Raw genomic sequence first — 27,977 nt, forward strand, 5'->3', positions numbered from 1 at the left:
ATCTCACCACGACAGTAAATAATTCAGCAGTGGAGAAGCTGTAGATAGGTTTGAGTTTGTTTTGTATCAAGGACATTGTTCTATGGCTCAAACTAAAATACTTTCAGGCTTTGTTCACTTATCTATGGACAAATATCAGAAAGAACACTGGGACTATTACTCTTTACTTGTTTCAGTCATTTGACTGCGGCCATGCTGGAGCACCGTCTTTTAGTCAAGCAAATTGGCCCCAGGACTTATTCTTTGTAGGCCTAGTACTTATTCTATCGGTCTCTTTTGCTGAAAAGCTATGTTACGAAGATGTAAACACACCAGCATCGGTTGTCAAGCAATGTTGTGGAGACAAACAGACACACAAACATATACACACACTTACATACATATATATATATGTTTATATATACACATATATACGATAGGCTTCTTTCAGTTTCCGACTACCGAATCCACTCACAAGGCTTTGGTCAGCCCGAGGTTATAGTAGAAGCCACTTGCCCAAGGTACATCGCAGTGGGACTGAGCCCGGAACCATGTGGTTGGTAAGCAAGCTACTTACCATACAGCCACTCCTACGCCTACTTACATATATATGATGGGCTTCTTTCAGTTTCTGTCTACCAAATCCACTCACAAGGCTTTGGTTGACCCGAGGCTATAGTAGAAGACACTTGCCCAAGTGACTGAACCCGCCACCATGTGGTTCGTAAGCAAGCTACTTACCACACAGCCAATTTATTTTATGCGCTGAACACATACTCAGTAAATCGTATGGTTCCAATCTGCTTCCTTCGATTGGAAGAGAGCAGATTGGAACCTGTACCACACTGAACTACAGCACCCAAACTGGCGTGAATTCTACAACTCTGGAGATGTGAATACTATACTCCAGAGTATCCTGGACTCAATATGGGCAGCATGTGCAGCATCAGTGCCACGTAAACAAAAAAAGAAGAACCGCCCCAAAAGGGCAATTTGGGAAACTTCAGCGGTCCGACTTGCCAGGAGGGAACGTCGGACTGCTGAACGGGAATACAGGTTGCATAAATCAGACACCAAAGGAAGAAGCGGAATAAATCCTCCAACCATCTCAAGCAAGTGACAAAAAAAGCAGTGCTTGAATTTGAACAGTGCATAGCAGCCAATCCTGACAGCAAGGTTTTCTGGAAATATGTGCACTCAAAGCAGAGACCTCACTCTCCAGTGGGCCCTCTTCGCAACCCTCACACAAACCAGATCACTGACGACCCCAAGGAATGCGCAGAACTCATTGCCGAGTGCTATGCAAACATATTCACTGTTGAAAGTCAAAATGTACCATCTTCACCATCACTAACAGCAAACTCCATAACAACTATGGAATTTACACCTGCAATGCTGCGACGTTCACCTTCAAAATAAGCGCAACTATGCCTCCCCTGGTCTCGATGGAGTTACATACCTGCTTCTCAAACGTGGCAGGCACTTCCTTTTACACCAGCTTTCTATTTTCTTCCAGTACTGTCTCAACAATGGTGCTACTCCGGAGCAGTGGGGAAAACTGCCAGTGTCATTCCTCTGTTCAAAAAGGGCGACCGCACATCACCTGTCAACTATCGCCCAGTCAGTCTCACTAGCTGTATTGCAAAACTGATGGAATCGTGTGTCAGAGAACACTCTGGAACTTCTGGAGCTCTCACAGTCTCATCCGACCCTCACAATATGGATTTGTCCCTAACTCCAGCTGCAGTGACCAGCTTGTCGAGTTCCTTGAGGACATTACTCAGATTACTGACAGTGGCTCATGGGTGGATGTTGTCTACCTTGACTTTGCTAAGGCTTTCAACTCTGTGCCACACAAAAGGCTTATGGTGAAACTCTCTGCAATGGGTGTGGGGGATGACCTTTTTAACTGGTTGAAATCCTTCATCCTCAGCCGAAAGGAGGAGTAGTCACAGTTCTAGGACAGCACTCTACACCATATGAGATGTCATCGGGTGTACCACAGGGATCTGTCCTTGGTCCCCTCTTGTTTGTGGCATACATTAACGACATAGATGCCAATTTAAAGAATGCCACAGTATTGAAATATGCAGACGACATCAAGCTGTACCTTGAAATCAAGAGGACAGATCCTGATGTCTACAACTCTTTCCTGCAATCAGACCTAGACACAATGCAGCAATGGATCACAGACTGGCAACTGAAACTGGCTGTGGACAAGTGTACCACCATGCATTTTGGGAGAAAAAACCCTGCGTTCACATACTCCCTCCACAACACTGATATCAAGAAATCCTCTTGCGAGCGTGACCTAGGCATCACTGTCAGCAGTGATTTGCGTTGGTCAAAGCATATCTCTAAGATTGTCAGGAAGGCCGAGGGGTGTGCTTGGCATCACTCAGCAGGTCTTTTGTTAGCCGCTCTCCAGCCATCTATTTAAAACTGTATACAGCTATGGTACGACCACACTTGGAATTCGCATCATCATTGGAACCCCTATCTTGCACAGAACATTGACCTCCTGGAATCTGTCCAGAGACGTGCAACCAAACGCATACCCTCCATCAGACACCTACCATATTCTGAGCGCCTTGTTTCCCTGGGCATGGATTCACTGAAGCTCCGGCGTTTGGCGACGGACTTGGTAAACACCCCAAAGTTATCAACCACCTCACCAACAACAACACTGAACACCTTTTTGATCTCCATGTGTCTAACACACGTGGACATGCCTACAAAGTCAGAAAACAATACAGCTCCTATGACTTTCGGAAACATTTTTTCACGCTCAGAGTTGCTGAAGCATGGAATAAACTGCCTGCGTCAGTTGTTGACTGCCATGACACTGCATCTTTTAAGGCCCTCATGCTTTCCGAAATCCGCCGAAACTACACCTGATTATATATACACTTTAGATGAGTTGTAGTGCACCTGAGCACTGTACACAATTATTATTATTATTATTTAAATACCTTGTGAAGGTTCTAGCCCAGTCATGGACAACATACCACCTGTAGGCCACATGTAGCCTGCAGGACTTTCTAAAAGGCATGTCTAATGAAAAATCACCTTCTATTTTTTAAGTAGTGCAGCCTAGCTGATGATGAGCCACGTCTCATGTGACTCACTTCTCCATGCAAGTATGTAATAGTAGAAGTGAAAATGGTGATGATATATACAGGATATGTCAGCTTTTTGTTAAAACTGTCCTAGGTGAAAGTTTGTCTCGGCAACAATTATAGAGTAAAACTTTGAATAAATTTATAGCCGTGACTGTGAGCTAAGAAGTTTGCTTCCCAACCACATGATTCCGGGTTCAGTCCCACTACATGGCTCATTGGGCAAGTGTCCTCTACAATAGCCCCAGGTTGACCTAAGCCTTGTGACTGGATTTGGTTGGCGGAAAAAAAATCGTCACGTGTGTGTGTGTATTTTCCCAACATCTCCTAACAACCGTTTTAGCTTGTTTTCGTCACTGTAACTAGCAGTTCGACAAAAATGAAACCATAGAATAAGTACCAGACTTATACTACAAAACCTTTCCAGACGGTGCCCCAGCTCAGCCGCACACCAGTGGCTGAAACAAGAGATACGAGAATATACCATGAATTGAAGTGTAATTTGACAGTTTCACTTTGACCTTTCGTCAGAAAAACGCGTTGTTTTCTTTCTCTCTGACGAAAGGTTATTCAGTCGAGAAATGTCAAATTTCTTCTCTCCCAACGGACTAAAAACTCATTTTATTTTAAACATGTCATTACGACCCGTTCAGATCAAACCATCCCCTCTTCTCACACTTTAGTAAGTTGTATCTTCATTATTCTCTATGCCAGTAGTTTCGTTTTTAGAACCTCCTATTGCGAATCATTGTTGTTAGTTACTGATATTTAACCCTAGGTCTGCAGTAATTGTATGAATACAACGTATTTTGAAATATTCCTCGAATCATACGTGAATGACGCCGTTTTAATGAAAGGACAGACACATTCGATGATATAGTCCTGGATAAGCTGAATAAAATCTGAAATCTTGTTACATTTCATCCAACTACGCGAAGGGCAAATAAATGACCATGGAAAAATCTGGTTGTTGTTTAACCCCGAGTCACCCCTTAAACGAATTGGAAAACCTACGATCAAATGCTCACCAGTCATGACTACGTCTATACTCATTCAGTCTTGACTACGTCTATCTACATCTTTGCATTCAATGTGGTCTTCCGTTTTTTTTTTTAAGACGTATGTGTAAGTCGTGGGAAATGTGTCAGCTATTTCTAGGAAGTCCCACATCCACGTAAAGGCTAACGCGTTGGCCGCAGTGCTGATCACGTGACCACTATACCGTAGTTGTCTCCCCCTTCGATTTACTGCTGATTTGTCTCGCAAGCAAAACACATGGTAAATATTGATAAATATATATCTCTCTCTCTCTCTCAATTGAACATCCATAAATCTATAAATATTTATACGTAAAAATGTAAATAAACAAACTCGAGAACTCGAAACTAAGGAAACAGGAAAAATGTTAATAAATTAAACTTTTGTTTTCACTGACTGAAATATTCTACACAAATGTCAGATTTGGTCTTCTGGTATGTTTAATTTTCATATATTTTTTACTTATCTGCATATTTGGTAATTATTTGTTATTGATTTAATTTACTAATCCATGCTAGAAACACTTTGATTTACTGTAACTAATTGTTTTCTATTAGGTAGAAGTGAACCAAACAAGAAAAAAATGTTATATTTTGTGCTTATTGCGAGATCTTATGTGATGCGGAAAATATGATATATATATATATAATAACAAAGGGTAAAATTAATTAATTAAGAAGTAATCAATAATTTCACCAAATAGAATTCGGCATGAAAAAGAACCATTTCACGGTAAACTTAAGTAATACTTAATAATTAGGGTTCAGCAAAGATTTGCTTTACCACATACCGAAGTTTAGAAATAGCAGCCAAAAAACCTTTGCTATTTCTTCTACTTTAAAAAGGGACTCCCAGAAAAAAAACCAAAGTAGAAGAAATAGCTAAGGTTTTTTTGGCTGCTATTTCTAAACTTCGGTATGTGGTAAAGCAAATCTTTGCTGAACCCTAATTATTAAGTATTATATATGAATGAATGTGTATGTGCCTATATATGTCTGAAACAGCATTCATCCAAAGACAATTTCAGCTATGAGAAACGATAGTAGATAAAACAAGAAAGTAATAAAATTTAACGCGGACAATATTTAAAATTTGTTATGCAAATGTTTACTTCGGTTTGTCTAGAAATATCGACAGTTCTATATTTTATCCCACACCTTTCATAAGTTCGTTATTTTAACATCTGTCTAAAGTTTATTTTACAATTATGAAACCGCGACAGACATCGTTATTTACATCTGTGAATTAAAAAAGATACAGAGATGCTGAACAGTTTCTGAGATTTATTTCTGATTCGCAACACTTAGAACGTTTTTCTCCTTTTTTTTTTTTACAAATTTTCGTTTTTCACCAAACCGATTCCACATTTTACACCTTCACTTCTGGTTGTCAACTGCATAATTTGTATATATCACTAATAGCGGCCACATGTATACGTTGGTGACACGCCGCTCTGTTCTAAGTCTTTGGACATCCTTATACAATAAGGGTTGGAAATTATCTAGTATGTACTAAATACTGGAGTTTCTTTGGGTCTGTATGTTTTAAACATCATAGATTACAAATATACTTTTGAATATTTTTTTTTTCATTTCAGATTTATTATTTTAAACAACTGAGATTATGATTCTTTGAAGTTATGCATGCTTAATATAAATAAATTTAAAAAATCAAAACTGAAAATTACGGAAAGGAATGGGAACGAATATTCGGCAGAGGTAAAGAATACACACACCACCCTAACCCTAAACACTGTGTGTGCATATTCTTTACTTTCCCTGAAAATACCCCCACCTTGCTTTTTGTAGATTTGTATGTACAATACTGAAAAACACAGTTCTGGAGAAAGAAAAAGAAAAATTACGGTATTTTGGCGTACTAAATAATTTCAAATTGTACAGGAATTTCTGTTTCCGTTTTGTGATTATTTAAGAATTTAAAAAAAAAAGAGTTTGCATTCAATTAGTAGATATATACCACTTGGTGAGAGGTATTTTGCGGAAAGACAAAAGGAAGTCTTGTCTGCTATTTCTAGTAGATGAGCGATCGCAAGAAATCTGATATATTCGATCAGCTGAATTACCTGCTCCTGGATTAACGTGTTAGGGAGGATTTCAGACACGTGTACTTTTAATCGCGGAATCAATATAAATACAATTTGCCTTGCCACATACTTTTAAAAATTACAATTTGTTAATCCATCCAACGGGGTTCCGTCCAGTTTCTGTTGCTCAATTTCATTTACAAAGTATGAATCAACTCGCGGCAGTAAAACATGAAATTTATCCTAGAGATCCGACGTAAGGATCGAGCCTGGGGCGTCGAGGTTGCCAAGCGAACGTCTTAACCATTCGGCCACGCTGCGAACTTGTTAACTTACTGTAGATGGGCGTTAAGGGAAAGAAAAGGATTAACAGAGGAAGTGTCAAAAAAATTAATCTAGCGATTTCGGTGTGGACTAGCTCTGAATGTTAATCAAAACAAAACTCCAGGTATTTATTTACTTATCTCTTTAACGTTCTGAGTTTAAATCCAGTTGAGTGGGTAGAAAGTCGATGTAACTAACTACAGTCTCCTCTAAAATTTATCAAACTGTTTGAGATACATACACACACACATATATATATATATAGGTAAATTTTTACCAAAAAAGAAAAAATTTATCTTACAGATCATCAACATATATTGCGAATGAAAGGTATCAGTCAAGTCTAACTGGGTATATATATATATATGTGTGTGTATAATGTACGTGTCTGAGAGAAGAGAAAGTCAGAATTTTAATGAAGAATCCCATAAGCACTTAAAAATTTTGAAGATAAATATTACTATTTATTTACAGTTTTATCTTGAAAGAACAAATGAAAAAAAAAATGAAGAAAAAAAGCATTTAGTTTCGAATCGTGAGATCGCCCCAAAGGGTTAATTTATGAGGTCGACCTGGTCTTACATAATATGTGATTGATTTAATTTTAAACTTATTAATGACATAATTTTCATCGTAACATCTGTAATCAACTCATGATATATATAAGTGAATTTAAATCGAATTATTCTCAAGACTTAAGTGTCCTTCCTGCCAACCGATATGTGTGGACGTGGAAAAGAAATTATCTTGTACTCGAAACACTTTAAGAAGTATATTTTAAAGTTCATATTTTAACAGTACCTTCATTCATTTTATTAATATTTTTTGTACCACTTCGTTGGATGCATACAGTAAGAATTCCAACATTTTTCTATTATTTTGTTTATTCCAATGATCAATATTTTTGTTTGTTTTAAGGCGGCGACCACGCCGGTCAAAAGATGCTTGGCAGTATTTTTGTCCACCTTTACGTTCTAAATTCAAATTCCGCCGAGGTGGACTTTGCCTTTCGTCCTGTACCTAAGGCGAAGGTATAGAATACGCACACCACTCGTTTTCGGAGGTTAGCGCTACGCCAAAAACGGATGGTGTGCGTATTCTTTACCTCCGCCCTAGTTGAGCGATGGGGGGTCGATATAATTGACCTTCGCCTTCTCCTGAAGTTACTGACCTTGTGCCAAAATTTGAAGTCAGTACCATTGTTTGTTTTAGTATATATCTTAATTTTCATATAGAGGGAGAAGAAAAAGAGAGAGAGAGATAATTACTTTCATATGGTGCTCTTTGTCAAGATGTTTGGATAAATTGTTGACTAAATACTTTTTATGAAGGTTTATGAGCCAAACGAGGAAGCCTTTAAGTGGTTGCGCAAACTGCCAGAAACAGCAGCCACGTTCTTTTGAAAACACTGCCTTCCGTCTTGAATAAGATGACACATTAGGTAATGTGTGTGTGTGTATATATATATATATATAATATATATATATATATATATACACACACACAAACGAAATACGTGAAATTATTTATAAATATATATATATATGTATATATATATATGTATATGTATATATATATGTATATATATATATACATACATATATATATATATAATATATATATATATATATATATATATATATATACTACATATGCGGGAAATTCTGTCTGTTGGTGTGTTTGTGGAGTTGTTAGCTAACTCTTCCTACATTGTTTTATCGATTTTAATGAAACTTGACATATGAGTAGAACTCATGTCTGGAAAACCTCATGGCATACTCAGATTGTTGAAAAATCGATAATAGGGCCCCTGGAAGGGATCCTTATATATATATATATATATATATATAATATATTTCATTTCAACAGCCAAGGGAAATTAACCCATTCCTTTTCCTAAATCATTTGGTATAATCAAATTGAGTATGAAGAATAACTGTTTAAACTCAATGTCTTTGCAACTTTCTCTTTTCAGGATGGTAGATTACTCAGTCAAATTTTGGATTATGGTAAAACAGGAATATCATTAGGCCTTATATCTATTTGTAAGTAAAACAATAATTGTCTCTTTACCCTTGTAATTGCATTTCTTTTTTCTTTTTTTCCACACATTATTACTTTCTTACCATTCAAAACAAAAGTGCTTAATTTTTTTAAAGGCATAGGAGTGACTGTGGTAAGAAGCTTGCTTACCAACCATATGGTCCCGGGTTCAGTCCCACTGTGTGGCACCTTGGGCAAATGTCTTCTACTATAGCTTCGGGTCGACCAAAGCTTTGCGAGTGGATTTGGTAGATGGAAACTGAAAGAAGCCTGTCGTATATATGTATATATATGTGTGTGTGTATATGTTTGTGTGTCTGTGTTTGTCCCCCCAACATCGCTTGACAACCAATGCTCATGTGTTTACGTCCCTGTAACTTAGTGGTTCGGCAAAAGTGACCGATAGAATAAGTACTAGGCTTACTAAGAATAAGTGCTGGGGTCGATTTACTTGACTAAAGGCTGTGCTGCAGCATGGCCACAGTCAAATGACTGAAACAAGTAAAAGAGTAAAGAGAGACCTTATCATCATCATCCCTTTTTTCTATGTTTGCATGGAACAGATGGAGTTTATTGAGGCAGATATTCTACAGCCAGATGCCCTTTCTGATGTTAACCCTCATCTGTTTCCAAGCAAAGTAACATTTCCCCATGGCCAGACATGTAACAATATTGGAAACAAAGGACACTGCTTGCATAACAGTGACACTCATTTACAATTATCATATAATGTCAGGGTAAGGAGACAGTATTACATGGGCACACACACATAAGACTAATCCATCATATACATACTCGAGAAGACCTATCCATCACAGCTGAATTGAACCAGCGCTGGTGCTACATAAAAAAGCATTGTTGCTCGTGCCACATTAAAAGTAGGGATCTTTACCTTTTGACCTACAGATTTAAAAAATAATTTTTTGTAACAAAACACTTTCAAACTTCGGATACTGGTAGAATGTGTCATCTTTTAGCATTTTTGAGAAAGCTTATATTTACAAAGTTATTTCATGTTAAAGTTGTCGTATTTCAGTAATTTCAACCAATCAGTGACGTGTGTATTTAGCTGAATAAAATTACTATTATTTATGACAACCCTAACCCTAACACCTTAAAGCTAAAACCAGTACAAACACACGAACGATGTCATAAATAACAGTAACAAACGAAAAATACACCGCCGATAGTCATTGTTGACAAACAATGGCAGTCATTTTATTCAGCTGAATACACATTGATTGGTTGAAATTACCAAAATATTACAACTTTAACGTGAAATAACTTCCTAAATATAAGCTTTTCTCGAAAACGCTAAGAGTAAAAGATGTTTTATATGACACATTCTACCAGTGTCCGAAGTTTGAAAGTGTTTAGTTACAAAAAATTATTTTTAAAATCTGTCGGTCAAAAGGTAAAGATCCAAAAGTAGTGGTGCTGGTGCCACATAAAAAGCATACAGTACCCTCTGTGGAGTGGTTGGTGTTAGGAATGGCATCCAACTGTAGAAACCATGCCAGAACAGACACTGGGGCTTGGTGCACACACACCCCCACCAACCTTACCAGCTCTGGTCAAACTGTCCAACCCATGCCGGCATGGAACATGGATGTTAAATGATGATATATGATGGGCTTCTTTCGATTTCCATCTACCAAATCCACTCTCAGTGCTTTGGTCTGCCTGGGGCTATAGTAGAAGATATTTGCCCAAGGTGCCATGCAGTGGAACTGAACATGAAACCATGCGATTGGGAAGCAGACTTCTTAACCAGACAGTCATGCTTGCATCTGTTGCTATGTGTGTGCCATAAAGTCAAAAAGGGGAACACACATATGCAATAAAGTCAAAGAACCTTCTTAGTTCCAAGGTCCCAGTTTCAATCCCACTGCATCGTATCTTGGACAGGTGTGGAATTAGATAGACAGGTGTTATCTACCTAACTGTGCCTGTAACCTGTAATTCAAATGACTGGCTTTATTGTATCACATCATGCTGATTCTGCCTGGGTAAAAACACACTTGTGGATTACACATTCTCTTGAACACTGATTCAATGAGCTTGGTAGTTCAGTTGATCAAACAGCTGTAAATATGTATATGTTATAGTCATAGGCATGGCTGTATGGTAAGAAGCTATCTTCCAAACCACATGGTTCGGAGTTCAGTCCTACTGCTTGATACCTTGGGCAAATGTTTTCTACTATAGCCGCAAGCTGACCAAAGCCTTGTAAGTGGATTTGGTAGACAGGAACTGAAAGAAGCCCATCGTATATGTGTGTGTGTGTGAGGCAAGTGAGAATCGAAATCGATCAACTGCCGGTGGCACGAAAGAGAACCATCCGAATGTGGCCGTTGCCAGCGCCGCCCCAACTAGCCTTGTGCTGGTGGCACGTAAAAAGCACCATCCGATCGTGGCCGTTTGCCAGCCTCATCTGGCACGTAAAAAGCACCCACTACACTCACATTGCCAGATCAGACTGGGCTTGGTGCAGCCTTCTGGCTTCCCAGACCCCAGTTGAACCATCCAACCCATGCTAGCATGGAAAGCGGACGCTAAACGATGATGATGATGGTGATGATATATATATATGTATATATGTTTAAATATACATATGTATAAACAGACCTTCAGAGTGTTGAATGTGTTGGTGTTTACAGACAAGAAAGTAAATTTTAAACACACCAGATCAGCAGAGTAAGATTGGGTATTTATCCTCATAGGACGAAAAAAAGTTGCCAGCAGGCAGCTACAGGAATCAAACCCTGTACTCCTCAGATGTCGACTGAGTATTTACCATTAAGCTAAATGGCCCCTGACAACAATTAACATCATTGTCATGATGTCCACTTTTCCATGCTCTCATAGGTTAGGCAAAATTTGCTGAAGCAGATTTTCTATGGCCAGATGCCCTTCCTGAGACCAACCCTCACTTATTTCTCCCATGGCCAAACATGTTTCCATTAAAGATTAGAAATGGTAAGCACTGTTTGTATGATAGTGACACTTCCTACAACTATCACATGATCTCAGGGCAAGAAGACATTAACACACACACGATAGACTTTGTTCATTTCCATTTACTAAATCCACTTTGGTAGGCTTAGGCTATAGCAGACACTTGCTCAAGTTGTCACACAGCGGGACTAAACTATGTGATGATAAGCAAACTTCTTACTATAAACACACAAACATACACACATGCACTCATTTAATTATTTATCTATATATTTCTTTTTTCCTTAAATGACTCCCTTCCTGTGCATTATTCTATGTACCGTTCATATGCTTTTGGTTACTTTTTCTGTTGAGTTGTAGTGCACCTGAACACTGTATACAGTAAGTTCATTATCATACATATATACACACAACAAATTAGACTGTTAGAAAAGAAAAATTCCTAACATCAGGCTACAGGAAGTAACCTTAGATGCCAAGAACCCTCCTAAGTATCCTATCTGTCGCAATTAACACTGTTTTCCGGAGCTGTACTAAGCTGGGTTTTATGCCTATTTCCTCTATCCACCTATTCAAATCTTTAGGGATATCATAATGCACCTATAACTTTATCATTATTATTATTATTATTCTCTTTTACTCTTTTACTTGTTTCAGTCATTTGACTGCGGCCATGCTGGAGCACTGCCTTTAATCGAGCAACTTGACCCCGGGACTTATTCTTTTGTAAGCCCAGTACTTACTCTATCGGTCTCCTTTGCCGAACTGCTAAGTAATGGGGACATAAACACACCAGCATCGGTTGTCAGGCAATGCTAGGAGGACAAATACAGACACACAAACACGCATATATATATATATATATATATATATATATATATAATACATACATACGACGGGCTTCTTTCAGTTTCCGCTACCAAATCCACTCACAAGGCTTTGGTCGGCCCGAGGCTATAGTAGAAGACACTTGCCCAAGGTGCCACGCAGTGGGACTGAACCCAGAACTATGTGGTTGGTAAACAAGCTACTTACCACACAGCCACTCCTGCGCCTATTATTATTATTATTATTATTGTTATTGTTGTTGTTGTCGTCATCAAGGCAGCAAGCTTGCAGAATCATTAGCATGCTGAACGAAATGCATAGCAGCATTTCGTCCATCTTAAAGACATTCTGAGTTCAAATTCTGCCAAGGTCAACTTTGCCTTTCATCCCTTCAGGATTAAGTACTAGTGACACACTGGGGTTGATGTGTTCGACTACTCCCTGTCCCCCAAATTTCAGGCTTTGTGCCTTTAGTAGGAAGGATTAATACCTCCGCCTTAGCAAAGGCAGAGGTATTGTTTACAGTCACATTTGTTTGTTTGTTCATGGACAAGATATGTCAAAAACTGCTGGATGGATTCGGATGAAACTTTCAGGGATGTTTGGCCTCACGACTGGCATGAACTGATTAGATTTTGGGATTGATCCAGTACTGGACAAGGATTCTGGCTTATTTTTCCGTTTTGTTTTTTTACTTAATTTTTGAGAGCGGTGAGGTTCATTTTTAGTATTCCCGTTTGTGAGAGCAGTCAAGTTTATTTCAGACATTCTCATTTTAAAAATCATCTCTGGCTAATCGTTGAGAGGACATTGATGTCGCCTTGGTGGAGGTTTGCATTCTCTGAGTGCCCTTGTTATTATTATTGTAATACGGGCTTTCACACAGATTTTATCTACCAAATTCTCTCATAGGACATTGGTCATCCTGGGGCTATAGTAGAAGACACTTGCTCAAGGAGTCATGCAGTAAGACTTTACCTGAAACCACATGGTTGCAAAGTGAACTTGTTAACCACACAACCATACCTGCATCCATAGTAAAAGATACTTAATCAAAATGCCACACATTTGGATTGAATCAGAAACCTTGTGATTATGAAGCTAGCTTCTTAACCATTTAGCTATGCTGTGACCATTAAAAACACAGCACTGTACTGATGTTGAGCTATGAGTCACAGTCTCTGCACCAAGAATACAAATAATAGTATCTCAACCGTACAATTCATCTATAGATATAAATATATTCAAACTAAATTATGACACAGAAGATTGTACATACACACACACACACACATGTTAATGTAGGGTAGCGAATTTCTTCACTACTTCAGGGAGTGACAACCCTGCCTGACACAAGTCCCGAGCTCAGCTGGCTCCGGCTGACTACCCGGTATGGGCCCCTATCCAGGGTTACAGAAAGGAGACAACCTTCAAAGAAATCCAGAGTGGAGCCCCGTAGGCAGTTTAGTGTTCAACTTGACATCCTTCTGGCAGCTCCTGCAACCAAGCTGGTGCCAGATGTAATGCTCTGCACTCCTTTGGACTACATCAGCAAGGTCGAGAGAGGAATCCTGGCGATTGGGCTACCCAGGATTTTCTTACATCTAGCCCAGGCCTGCGCAAAACTGGAGAGGACATGAAATGTAAAAACCAGACTGGATTAGTTTATGCACAACTCCATTGTCTCCCGAGACAAAAGGATGCCAACAACAAGAAGATGTTGTTTTATATACATATAGGCACGTACATCCACTTATGCACTGCCAGACATACATGCACTCATATGCAAGCAGATACCTGCATTTACTTTCACACATATGCATACTGACTAGCATAAGTGCCTTACTGGCACTTATGCCTGTGCTAGTAGGGTGCAAGAGCACCATCCGAGCGTGATCGTTGCCAGAGCAGCCAACTGGCTTCCGTACCCGTGGCATGTAAAAGGGCACCATTCGAGCGTGATCGTTACCAACGTCTCTTCACTGACACGTGTAAAAAGATTCGAGCGAGGTCGTTGCCAGTACTGCCTGACTGGTCCTCATGCCGGTGGCACGTAAAAAGCACCCACTACACTCTCAGAGTGGTTGGCGTTAGGAAGGGCATCCAGCTGTAGAAACTCTGCCAGATCAAGATTGGAGCCTGGTGCAGCCATCTGACTCGCCAGCCCTCAGTCAAAATCGTCCAACCCATGCTAGCATGGAAAGCAGACGTTAAATGATGATGATGATATTCACATATACCTTATACTAGCACTATCTGCTATGTGTATATGCATACCCATACACATACAAACACACTAACACAAACATGCATGTTCATACTGATACACACACACACACATAATATATGCAATTAGTCATAGACACATATACATTGGCACACACACATATTCACACACGCTGTTTGAAACAAGCCAATTGATTTATTCTATTGATTAGTTTCTCCTCTTGTAGCACTTTTGCGTTATTTCTGTTGAATGAGAAAACAACTGCATTAAATTTTGTGTGTGTGTGAGTAGTCTGATGGAAGCTGCAGGCTGTCTGGGAGACTCTGAGACCAGGAAGATTAGCACTGTTTATGTGTTTATTGTCCACTCAAGCATTTGCAAGTTCTGTGGTTGTCGAGGGGAAAAAATACTCACAGTGAGAGTTTCTGCTCTCATTCTCTCTCTCTCTCTCTCCCTCTCTCTCTCTCTCTCTCTCTCCTCTCTCTCTTCTCTCTCTCTCTCTTCCCCCTCTCTCTCTCTCTCTCTCCCTCTCTCTCTTCTCTCTCTCTCTCTTCCCCCTCTCTCTCTCTCTCTCTCTCACTCTCTCTCTCTCTCTCTCACTCTCTCTCTCTCTCTCTCTCTCTCTCTCTCTCTGGTTAGGTAACCATGTACCTCCTCTACAGCAAGACATATGTTTCTGTCTCTCTATCATAGTAACCTTTCATCATCTGGTTTAAGATCAATCCCCTCCACTGCCTCCTCTCTGTAACTTACTGGTTTGACAAAAAGTTACAGTTAGGTAAACAAACCAATGCCAGTTATCAAATGGCATTTGGGGACAAACACAAAGACATACACAGATATATATATATATATATATATATATATATATATATATATATATATATATATATAATATATATATATATATATATATATATACTATAGGCTTCTTTTAGTTTCCACCTGCCTAAATCCACTCACAAGACTTTGGTCAGAAATCCTCAGTAACGGTTTGATAGCATTTGTTATAATGTTGAGGGTTTTAATTGCATGCTGACAGGAGGCAGTCAAGAGATAAAAGTTGCTGGAACCCTGTAGACAGGTGATTTTGCAGGGAGATTTATTCTTTTATTCCTTTAGCTGTTTCAGTCATTTGACTGCAGCCATGCTGGAGCACCACCTTGAGGGGTTTTAGTCGAACAAATCGACCCCAGGATTTTCTTTTTTAAAAGCCTAGCACTTATTCTGTCAATCTCTTTTACTAAATTACAGGGACATAAACACACCAACACCAGTTGTCTAGTGGTGGGTGGGGGACAGACACAGGCACAAAACCACATGTAGCTATAGACATATGACATGCTTCTTTCAGTTTCCATCTACCAAACCCCCTCACAAGGCTTTGGTCAGCCCAGGGCTATAGTAGAAGACACTTGCCCTGGGTGCCACGCAGTGGGACTGAACCCGAAACCATATGGTTGGGAAGCAGGCTCCTTACCACACAGCTACACCTGTGCCTAGATGTGAAAGAAATTTGTTGTGTATGTGTGTGTTCTGCATCTTACATGCACACCTTTACAAACGCATCTACCTACAGGTGCCTATTTTCTCATCTCCATGTCACCACCAAACTGAAACATAGCTAAAATATTGAAAACATACAGCATTGTGTAAGTTGTGTTGAATCATATTGAACTGTTCTCTTCTGCTTCAGGGTGTGTTGCTGTTGTTGGTTGCTGTTGAAGGAAGCAAGATGATTGATGTGGTGGCCACCCTCCCTCGTGGGCCAGTCTACCTTGCAGGGGAGACGATCCATTGTATCATCACTTTCTCGAATTCAGCTCTTCCTGAATATGAATCTCAGTAAGTATATTTGTTTGTCTCAGGTGGAGGTGTGTGTTGAGTTGTTAGTGCCCATGCTTGGGACTTAGTCGATCAGTCTCTTTTGCCAAACTGCTAAGTTAACTGGGATGTTCACAAACTAGCACTGATTGTCATGCAGTGATGGGAGAAAAACATAAACACACATGTACATGGATGATGGGATTCCACTCAGTTTCTGCCTACCAAATTCTCTCAAATGGCCTGGTGTTATAGTAAAGAACAGCTAGGTTCCAAAACCACAAAACTAGGGATAAAATCCTGAAAGGAACAAAATGAAAAGTAAACATTTTTACCATATTTCATTTTGTTCCTTTCGGGATTTTATCCCTAATTTTGTGGTTTTGGAACTTAGCTGTTCTTTCTAGCATGATGAATCCCATGAGTGGATTCCTATTATGTGTTTAAATATACACTGTATTTTATGAGTAATATATAGTCTTTGGACTAAATTTTTACACGCTAGGCCACTGGAAGTGAAAATTTCTATTAATTTTCATTTCCCTTCGATATGATTCGTCGTTTAAAAAACGTCCGTTCTCCATGCTAGCATGGGTTGGACTATGATTATATATATATATATATATATATCCATATATATCCATATATATCCATCCCTCTCTCTCTTTCGGAGAGGCACTGAGCAGCTATACACACACGGCAGTAACTTCCACCTACCGAATTCAATCACAAAGCTTTGGTCGGCTCGGAGCTATAGCGGAAGACACCTACCCAAAGTGCCACACAGTGGGACTGAACCCGAAACCATGTAGTTGGGAAGCAAGCTCCCTAACCACACAGCCATGCCCGCGCCGAGAGAGAGAAAGAGAAAGAACTTGAGTCTATAGTGGGGCTATAGTAGAAGACACTTGCTCAAAGTGCCATGCAGTGGGACTGAACCTGAAACTGTGTGATTGCAAAGCAAGCCTCTTAACCATACAGTAGCACCTGCGTCTATCATAGGACAAAGTACCTTGTGGTATTTGTACTAGGTCTTTTGTATTCTAAGTAGGCCTGTGACAACATTGATGTCTAGCTGAATAGGCCCTTCCTTGCCTTTTCCTCGGACAACATCAACAACAGAGATGGGAGATTTGCTACATCAGCAACTGCTAATCTTCCATTAAAAAAAATCTTTGACCAGTTTTGTATCATGCAGAAGAACATCTCTGGTGAAGAAAATGGTTGATCCTGTGTAACAGAGACTATAACAGAACTAACTGTACCCTCCACTACCTACTGAACCTATGTTGGAAATCATTTTAACTCTTTCACATTCAAACCAACCACCATCCAGCCAAAATATTCTTTCTGTTTTAAGTTTAAATTGGACAGATCCTACATTTTACACCTACTCTACAATGTCATAGTAAAAATAAACAATCACCTTGGGCAAGTGTCTTCTACTATAGCCTCGGGCTGACCAAAGCCTTGTGAGTGGATTTGATAGACGGAAACTGAAAGAAGCCCATCGTGTATGTGTGTTTGTATATGTTTGTGTGTCTGTGTTTGTCCCCCTAACATCGCTTGACAACCGATGCTGGTGTGTTTACGTCCCCGTCACTTAGCGGTTCAGCAAGTGAGACTGATAGACTAAGTCTAGGCTTACAAAGAATAAGTCCTGGGGTCGATTTGCTCGACTAAAGGCAGTGCTCCAGCATGGTCGTAGTCAGATGACTGAAACAAAAAAAAGAATAAAAGAAAAATTACATCATTGAAATCTCAAAGCTATGAGATAAAGTATAATTAATTCAAGACAATGTAAATAAAGAAGCATTAGATTTGACCAAGTAACCTGAGTACTAAAGGGTTAACATACACTTTTCTATACTTGCATGAGTCGGATTGCGTTCTGCATAATTGTATGAATTCCCATGGCTAGGACACATCATCATCATCATTTAACGTCCGTTCTCCATGCTAGCATGGGTTGGACGGTTCGACCGGGGATCTGGGAAGCCAGAAGGCTGCACCAGGCTCCAGTCTGATCTGGCAGTGTTTCTACAGCTGGATTCACTTCCTAACGCCAACCACTCCGAGAATGTAGTGGGTGCTTTTTACATGCCACCAGCAAATTCACAAAAAATTTCTGAAAATTCCAAAAATTAAAGAAGCTACGAAGGGTTATATGGGAGGCTTAAACCAGAATTCTGCCAAACTTTTTTCTTCCATTAATATGTACTGCTGAAATTGGAGTGCATCTTTTATGCCCATAGTGCATTTCTTAAGTCATCAAATATGGTAAGTTGAGAACAAATGAGATGTTTTAATAAAAGCCTTCTTTGATTTCTGTGTTTATTTTTTAATTTTATCCTATTTATCTTCTAGTGGTGAGCAGTATGATGTTCTTGCTTGGGCCAGTGTCCAGATACATTGTCAAAGAACGGTGAGTGAGACACGTATTGTTTTACCATCTTCCACTAATTTATCCACTGAAGAAGTATCAACAACAGGCTGTGAGACATCGTTTGTTCCAAACAAAGGTAAGTCCTAGTTTTCCTTGAATATCATTTAAACATCATCATCATTTAGCATCCATTCTCCATGCTGGCATGGGTCGGACAGTTTAACCAGAGCTGTAAGCCAGAGAGCTGCACCAGGCTTGGTTTCTATGGCTGGATGCCTTTTATGTGTCACCAGCACAGGTGCCTCTTATGTTTTACTGGCACAGTATATATATATATAAAATGATCAATATCATTTAATGTCCACTTACCATGCTGGTATGGGTTGGACGCTTTGACAGGAACTGGCAAATCAGAAAACTACATCAAGCCCGTTTGACTTTTTTTGGTATGGTTTCTACAGCTGGATGCCCTTCCTAACACCAGTGTATAAGCATGTGTGTGGGGATGTGATGATATTATATACACAACAGTCTTTCACACAGTTCCTATCCATCAAAATCATTCACAAAGTATTGGTTGGCCCAGGGCTATAGTAGAAAGCACTTCCTCTAGGTGTTATGCAGTGGGACTGATTCCAAAACCACATGGTTGTAAAACAAATTTACAAGAATTGTGTAATGACCAGTATTTATGCCCTTGGCATTTGGAAGAGCATCTAGCTGTACAAACCATGCCAAAACTGACATCACCTGTACTGGTGCCCTGTAAAAAATACATTCAGTCCACTATGCTGGGTAGTTGGTTGGTGTTAGGAAGGGCATCCAGCCATAAAAACCATGCCAAAACAGATACAGAAGTCTGGTGCAGGCTTCTGCTGGCCAGTTCCTTTTAAACCATCCAACCCTTGGCAGCATAGAAGGAAGATGTTAAACAATGATGATGACACACACACACACATAAATATGTGTGTGTTTGTATATTTATCTGTAGGTTTCAATAACAGTTAATGTAACTAGATCATAAATATTTTCATTAATATTTATAATTTTGATAATTTTCCAGGAGAAAAAGGTTGTACAGTTCTTTCAACAAAACCAAAAATACTTTTCTGTGACCTCAAACTGGCACCTGGAGAGTCAAAACAATGTAAGTATAGAACTGCCTTTCCCACTCACATACACACACTTTGTTTCTGTATAAAGATGTTTTGGTTTGGATATTTCACTGAAATATTAATGTTATTATGGACAAAGTTGTTGTAATAAAATTTTCTTTGATATTCATTGACTTCCACAGATATTACTAGCAAACATTAATTACACTATTAACTTCATCTTGAGAGATGAAGTGTTTTTACTATTTACATCATCAACACTGATACAGTTGTGGCTACATGGTTAAGCAGCTTGCTTCCTCACCACATAGATTCAGGTTCAATCTTACCTTGGGGAAATGACTTTTGTTACAAGCTCCAGGCTGAACAAAACTTCTTAGTGGGTTTAGTATATGAAAACTGAAAGGCAATTTTTGTATGTGTCCCTAAAACCAAAAATAAAAAACATGAAACTTCGATAAAACTTTCATCACTTTTGCCTTTGTCGCACACCAACTCAAGTGACCGAAGTTGAACCACAAATCTCCTGTCAGTTTCGACGTATGAGGATCTGACAACCTTCACTGTCTTTGTCAGTCATAAAGCTTATGTTGAATGTGACAATTGAGTCCCGCCAACAATTTGCAAAGAAGCCTGCAGGTGTTACAAGTATAATTAAGGATTACGGGTCAGTGCAGGTGATATATCTGCAGCCACTTTTCTCCTTTGCCTTGCACCCCCAAGTATGTTAATGCTGGTTGGAGCAGAGTCTCTTATTATACTGTTTTGACATGATGATCTTCATTTTGTTACACTCACAATCACTAAATCGTGGATTTGATTCCCAGGCCAGGCAACACATTGCGTTCTAAGCAAAACACTTCATTTCATGTTGCTACAGTTCCCTTTTCAATCAAGGGGAGAATGTTGGCTTGCATGCCAATACTAACCTTAACCTGTTTCCAAGTAAGGTAATATCTCCCCATGACCAGACATGTTTTCATGGAAGATTTGGAGTTATGGAAGAAAATAGGGTAACTGCTCTACCTGACCAGGTCAATCATCTTCCCCGGCGGCAACCTTGTGTAGAGCTCATTTGATAGAGTTGGGCTATTCTTTGTTGAATATCCTAGGTCATATAATTCCATGATTATAAGGTATATATAATATGTATCGATGATGAATTTCTGATGACTGTAGAGTGCACCACCAGGGATAGCATCTATAAGGCACAAGATGCAGGCAACATATTGCAATATACTTTGCAGTGTATGGGAGCATATAACCTGTCTAAGAATCCATAAATCAGAAAAAATATTCACTTGTATATTTGTCAATACATTAGGCATGTTAATTGAAGTGTACAGTACTGTATATCCATTATGGCTGATTTTACCAATCGGTTTTGTACAAGGGGTTCAACAGGATGTTAGCTAACAGTCCAATTATGTAACCTTGTGCTCCTCAGAGTTGGCAGTTATGGAAAAAAAAATATGCTGATCACTTCCACATACTGCAGAGTGTATTGCAATAAGTCACTTGCATCTTGGACTGGATCTATCATATTTAGTGCAAAAAGTGTTAGTTTCATTTTGGATTAAGATGTCAGATTGCTTCAGGTAATATTCTGGAAAGATCTCAGCATGGCCAAAGCCATTAATGACTACAAGACCATTAATAACATCTTAGAGTGAAGTGTAATGTCTAGAAAGCTCCATGAAATATGAACCCAAGACCAGTGGTTTAGCAATCCAAAACTTCTATTTCAATTATTCTGTACTATTTGAATGTGCAGTCTACCTGGCCATTAACACTTTAGCATGCAATCTAACCGTAATCCTAACGCCTAACCCTAAATCATGACATAAACCCTATCCCAGATCAGGTCATTTTACTGCATAGACTACAGATACTGTAGTAGATCACATGCTACAGTAGCACCAATCACTCTATCATGTATCTCTCCTGTGTCAATATTATTCCTTTATATTTATTTTACAGATGAATACAAAGACATCGTGCCAGCTGATTCACCTCCTTCCTATCGAGGTCAAGCTATTAAATACTCTTACAAGATCACCATTGGTACACAGAGACTCAACCAACCAACAAAATTACTTCGCATTCCTATCCGTGTTATGGTGCTATTTGGTAGGTATACTCCCTTTTTGTTTTTCTGTTATTGCTACATTGTCAAGTATTGGTCAGTTATGATGAGGAAACTTATTGCTGGAGTGCTAATAAATTCTTTAAGAGTTTAGTGAAGACTGACCTTCACAGGCTCTTCAGAGTTGTTGGGATTGAACTGGTGGATGTCCAGCTTAAATATCTGTAGGTCGAGATTTGTAGGAAAAATATATATATATATATCGTGATCAGGTGACCGACCAGGCTATCAGATGTTGCTACACATCGCTGGTCACAATGCGCTTCGCATTGTTTTAGCCTTCAAATGACGCCACCCTGCTGGCTAAGCGAGCAGACCTACAGAAGAAAGAGTGAGTGAAAGTTGTGGCGAAAGAGTACAGCAGGGATCACCACCACCCCTTGCCGGAGCCTCATGGAGCTTTAGGTGTTTTCGCTCAATAAACACTCACAACGCCCGGTCTGGGAATCGAAACTGTGATCCTACAACCACGAGTCTGCTGCCCTAGCCACTGGGCCATTGGACCTCCACACACACACACACACACATATATATATATATATATATATATATATATAAATTAAATTATACATATACACACACATACTCACACACTTATATGTAGGAGTCTATTCTTGAAATATATATATTGTATTTGTTTACCATAATATGATGTTGAATGTAGGAAAGTAGTATTATTTGCAAATATATATATATATGTATGTATCTTCTGTTTTAGGGTTAAATGATACAAGTGTTTATAATGAAAACGAAGTAGACGTAGCTCCAACAAACCCATTCTTGAAGCATTCCAGGAAGGAGAATTCTATTTTAGATATGGCATTACAAGTTCTATCCACAGTCACCACCAGGAAAACTGCTCGTATGTCTGATTTGAAAACTTTGATTCTTTGCATTATTGAACTTGTTTCCTCTTTTATAAATAGTTTATACGTCTATCCTTTCTTTTTCTTTAGCTTTTTCAGTCATTAGACTATGGCCATGCTGGGGCACCGCCTTGAAGAATTTTAGTTGAACAAATCAACCCCAGTACTTATTTTACTTTTTAAGCATAGTACTTATTCTGCCGGGCCCTTTTGCCATACCGCTAAGTTACTAGGATGTAAATACACCAACACTGGTTTTCAAGTGGTGGTCAAATACAGACACAAAGACACACACATATATATTATGAGCTTCTCTCAGTTTCTTCTTTTTTTTTTTTTATTTCTTTGTTGTCCACAAGGGGCTATAAATAGAGGTGACAAACAAAGACAGACAAAGGGATTAAGTCGATTACATCGGGCCCTGTGTGTAACTGGTACTTAATTTATCGACGCTGAAAGGATGAAAGGCAAAATCGACCTCAGCGGAATTTGAACTCAGGACGCAACGGCAGATGAAATACCTATTTCTTTATTACCCACAAGGGACTAAACACAGAGGGGACAAACAAGGACATACAAAGGGATTAAATCGATTACATCGAGCCTTGTGTGTAACTGGTACTTAATTTATCTAACCCCGAAAGGATGAAAAGCAAAGTCGACCTCGGCGGAATTTGAACTCAGGACGTAACGGCAGATGAAATACCTATTTCTTTATTACCCACAAGGGGCTAAACACAGAGGGGACAAACAAGGACAGACAAACGGATTAAGTCAATTACATCGCCACACTCAAAAATTAAGTGAAAGAACCGGGAAAAATAATCGTTGACCGGTACCAGATTGATCCCAGAATCTAATCAGTTCGTGCCAGTCACGAGGCCAAACATCCCTGGAAGTTTCATCCGAATCCATCCAGCGGTTCTTGAGATATCTTCTCCATGGACAAACAGACATATACAAGTGAAAACAATACCTCCGCCTTTGCTAAGGTGGAGGTAATAAATTAAAGGATTAAGAGGAGGATGTTTAAGCTACTTTATTTAGGATTAAAACTGATCCCTCTCTAAGACTTATATACTGACTCTATTTCCATTCTTCTCTCTTTCCAGGTTTCTACAACATCACAAATGTTCGAGGAAAAGTTGCCCGTTTTCATCTGTTTAAAAATGCATATCGTTTGGGAGAAGATATTAATGGAGTGTTTGATTTTTCAGGTGGTAGTGTAGCCTGTGTCCAGGTAAATTGAATCTCTCTCTCTCTCATTCTATCTATAATATCTATCTCTCATTTTTTTAATGGCCTCAACCACACAAAATTGGTGTGTAATTCTGCTTTTGAATTTCCAATCATCATAATATATGGTTGGAAACCAAACTTTTTAACAATGAATTCTGCTAGAATTCATTAGTTTTATTATGGAATGGCAGGACAAGTGGCAGAAGGAAAAGAGAAATGGCAGAATCGTGACAGCACTGGACAAATAACTTGTGGTATTTATTCTGGCTCTATGCATTCTGAGTTCAAATCCCATTTTTCATTATTTCAAGATCAATAAAGTAACGTACCAGTCACGTCCTGGGGTTTATATAGTCAACTATTCCTGACCAATTCACCCACCCACAAAACATTGTGGCCTTGTGCCTATGTTAGAAACAGGTGTAGTTGTTGTTTTTTAATAAATAAACACTGGCTATGGTGCCATGCAAAAAGCTCTGGTGACGGTGCCATGCAAAAAGCTCTGGTTATGGTGCCATGCAAAAAGCTCTGGTTATGGTGCCATGCAAAAAGCTCTGGTGACGGTGCCATGCAAAAAGCTCTGGTTATGGTGCCATGTAAAAGCTCTGGTTATGGTGCCACGTAAAAAGTACTGGTTATGGTGCCATGTAAAAAGTACTGGTTATGGTGCCATGTAAAAGCTCTGGTGACGGTGCCATGTAAAAAGTACTGGTTATGGTGCCATGTAAAAGCTCTGGTGACGGTGCCATGTAAAAAGCACTGGTTATGGTGCCATGCAAAAAGCACTGGTGATGGTGCCATGTAAAAAGTACTGGTTATGGTGCCATGTAAAAAGTACTGGTTATGGTGCCATGTAAAAAGTACTGGTTATGGTGCCATGTAAAAAGCACTGGTTATGGTGCCATGTAAAAAGTACTGGTTATGGTGCCATGTAAAAAGCACTGGTTATGGTGCCATGTAAAAAGCACTGGTTATGGTGCCATGTAAAAAGCACTGGTTAGGTGTGCCATGTAAAAAGCACTGGTTATGGTGCCACGTAAAAAGTACTGTTATGGTGCCATGTAAAAAGCACTGGTTATGGTGCCATGTAAAAAGCACTGGTTATGGTGCCATGTAAAAAGTACTGGTTATGGTGCCATGTAAAAAGCACTGGTTATGGTGCCATGTAAAAAGCACTGGTTATGGTGCCATGTAAAAAGCACTGGTTATGGTGCCATGTAAAAAGCACTGGTTATGGTGCCACGTAAAAAGCACTGGTTATGGTGCCATGTAAAAAGCACTGGTTATGGTGCCACGTAAAAAGCTCTGGTTATGGTGCCATGTAAAAAGCACTGGTTATGGTGCCATGTAAAAAGCACTGGTTATGGTGCCATGTAAAAAGCACTGGTTATGGTGCCACGTAAAAAGTACTGGTTATGGTGCCATGTAAAAAGCACTGGTTATGGTGCCATGTAAAAAGTACTGGTTATGGTGCCATGTAAAAAGCTCTGGTTATGGTGCCATGCAAAAAGCTCTGGTGATGGTGCCATGTAAAAAGTACTGGTTATGGTGCCATGCAAAAAGCTCTGGTGATGGTGCCATGTAAAAAGTACTGGTGATGGTGCCATGTAAAAAGCTCTGGTGATGGTGCCATGTAAAAAGCACCCAGTACACGTAAAGTGATTGGCATTAGGAACGGCATCTAGCTGATAAAAACCAAGCCGGAACAGTCTATGGAATCTGGTGCCGCTCCTGTCAAACTATCCAACCCATGCCAGCTTGGAAAACAGACATTAAATGATGAAGACGAGGATTTCCATTTACACTTTTCCTTCTCCCTTTCTATTCCAGCTGAGTGTTTCCCTGCAGAGTGAAGAGAGCGTTGCCGAGGAATGCTGTCGCAAAAAGAACCAACCTACTTCCATCACTTTCTATGGCAAACAGCAAGAGATGTGCCTTCATACCCAGCGCACCCACATCAGTATCCCTGTGCCACTTACTATTACTCCTGGCTTCATTACTGACATAGGTAAGTATAATTGTTGCTGTCGTTTTTGAGGTAGATTCAAAAAGTTCCTGGATTAGTTATGTTTAATAAAAAATAACTTATTTACCTAAGTTTTAACATCATCTCCTTCGAAATAGTCACATTGTGCAGCAATTCACCGGTCCCAGAATTCATGCCACTTTTGGAATCTGGCCTGAAAGTTGTTTTCCGTAAGCTATTGATTTGGATCTTTTTTTTTTTTTCCTTGCCCTTTTAAAGCCTAGCCAGGCTCACAGGCCCGATTTCCTGGTTTCTGTGGCATATGTGTTCCCCATCGCAGCGTTACTCAAGAAACAGGAAGAGAGAGTGAGGGAAAGTTGTGGCAAAAGAGTACAACAGGGGTCGCCGCCACCCCCTGCCAGAGCCTCATTGAGCTTTTAGGTGTTTTCGCTCAATAAACACACACAACGCCCAGTCTGGGAATCGAAACTGCGATCCTTTGACCGCGAGTCTGCTTGTCCTAACCACTGGGTCATTGCGCCTCCACATCTATTTAGTGATTGATTTTATAGTTTCTTATTCAGATATTCCTTCTGTTTTATTGATTTGTTTAATCTTTTCTTTTTCCAGTTTGTCTTCGATGGAGACTTCATTTTGAGTTTGTCACAGTTGTTGATGAAGTACACGACAGCGAACAGATCGTAGCAGCTGATGGTTGCTCCATGTGGCAGGGATCTCCAGTACTAAACGTTGAAACAATGGTGTGGGACCTACCTATTAAAATATTTCCTACGAGTCCAATCCATGCATGGAGTGCTACTTTGCTGAAAAGTGAAGAATTTATCCAAGTTTAATGATTTTCCCCCCACAAAAAAAAAACGAAGAGAAAGAAAAAATCTGTATAATACCTGAATATATTTGTGTGAATGTAAAGGAGATTGATTGCAGGTGTGTTGACATTAATGAACATTCGTAAAATGTTAGCAGCTAGGTATTTGAATCTAATATTACTGTGTTACCTGTGGGTGTTACCTGTGAGGCCTGTAAACCGAGATATGTTTAGGTCACTCACAACAAATAAAGGGATGTCATCATAGCTTTGTATTATAATTTTCCCTCTAAAATCACAACAACTAAATCTTTATTCACATATCAGCTACCCATTTATTTAATTGAAAAAAAAATGGAAGTTTATTTGAGATAGTTTCTCTGAAAATACTCTCCTGTAGATATCCAGGAACAAACACTGAGAAAGTAACTTAGTCATTCTTTATTGTTACAGACATTTTAAAGAATCACAAGAGCTCTAGCAGAATTGCTATTTATTAAGTTTTGTTTTTTTTTCAACACTTCTTCCATTTTCTGTCCAAATTTTTATTTCCTCACCGAGACATATCTTTTCTAAATAAATCAATAGGATTTTAAACGAGTTAAGAAGTAGTTCAAATTCAGCAAAGTAAAACATTTATTTATTGTATTTAATCAAAATTCCATAGTCTAAATTGCTTTCAAAATTCCATATTCTAAATTGCTTTCAAAATTCCATATTTCAAATTGCTTTGAAAGTATAAACAATTATTTAGTTCAGATAAAAAAAATGGAATTCCTAGACAATATGCAATTCCATAACTCCTATAACCAATTCTATATTTCACCATTTTGCATTGTAAAAAGAAGAAAATTCAGAATAGCCAAAGTTTTTTTTTTTTTCTTGCATAGGATCATGCACACATTTATAATATATGATCCCGTGTCATTTTTTACTCATCTCAGCCAGATTTAATTCCACATACTTGTCTTCCAAATATATACCATAGTGTACATGAAATAATTTCTATGAAATATTATTAAACTGAAAAAATAAATTCTATGAAG

The 27,977-nt window shown here is 39.0% G+C and overlaps 1 protein-coding gene across 5 annotated transcripts; it reads left to right on the forward strand.

Annotated features, from left to right (window-relative positions):
* Positions 1–3,498: 3,498 nt before the first annotated feature.
* Positions 3,499–27,531, forward strand: LOC115218090 (RAB6A-GEF complex partner protein 2). 5 transcript variants are annotated; one of them, XM_036508017.1, is made up of 10 exons: positions 3,499–3,780; positions 8,480–8,549; positions 16,257–16,405; positions 18,752–18,906; positions 19,834–19,917; positions 21,866–22,015; positions 22,750–22,893; positions 24,010–24,137; positions 25,967–26,144; positions 26,733–27,531. In XM_036508017.1, exons 3-10 carry the CDS (start codon positions 16,296–16,298, stop codon positions 26,954–26,956), a joined length of 1,173 nt encoding a protein of 390 aa, XP_036363910.1. In that variant the 5' UTR covers positions 3,499–3,780; positions 8,480–8,549; positions 16,257–16,295; the 3' UTR covers positions 26,957–27,531. The 5 variants fall into 5 exon arrangements, with proteins under 5 accessions (XP_036363910.1, XP_029643733.1, XP_029643732.1 ...); XM_029787873.2 differs by lacking the exon at positions 3,499–3,780 and adding an exon at positions 4,343–4,376; XM_029787872.2 differs by lacking the exon at positions 3,499–3,780 and adding an exon at positions 4,400–4,570.
* The last annotated feature ends 446 nt before the right edge of the window (positions 27,532–27,977 follow it).

Source organism: Octopus sinensis, linkage group LG12 (assembly GCF_006345805.1).
Source record: "Octopus sinensis linkage group LG12, ASM634580v1, whole genome shotgun sequence".
Lineage (NCBI taxonomy): Eukaryota > Metazoa > Mollusca > Cephalopoda > Octopoda > Octopodidae > Octopus > Octopus sinensis.

Excerpts from the sequence above, each read along its gene's own strand:
- LOC115218090 (XM_036508017.1), top strand. The coding sequence starts at position 16,296 with ATGATTGATGTGGTGGCCACCCTCCCTCGTGGGCCAGTCTACCTTGCA. Across the intron at positions 16,406-18,751 it reads CTTCCTGAATATGAATCTCA|TGGTGAGCAGTATGATGTTC; the intron begins GTAAGTATATTT and ends TTTATCTTCTAG. Across the intron at positions 18,907-19,833 it reads ATCGTTTGTTCCAAACAAAG|GAGAAAAAGGTTGTACAGTT; the intron begins GTAAGTCCTAGT and ends ATAATTTTCCAG.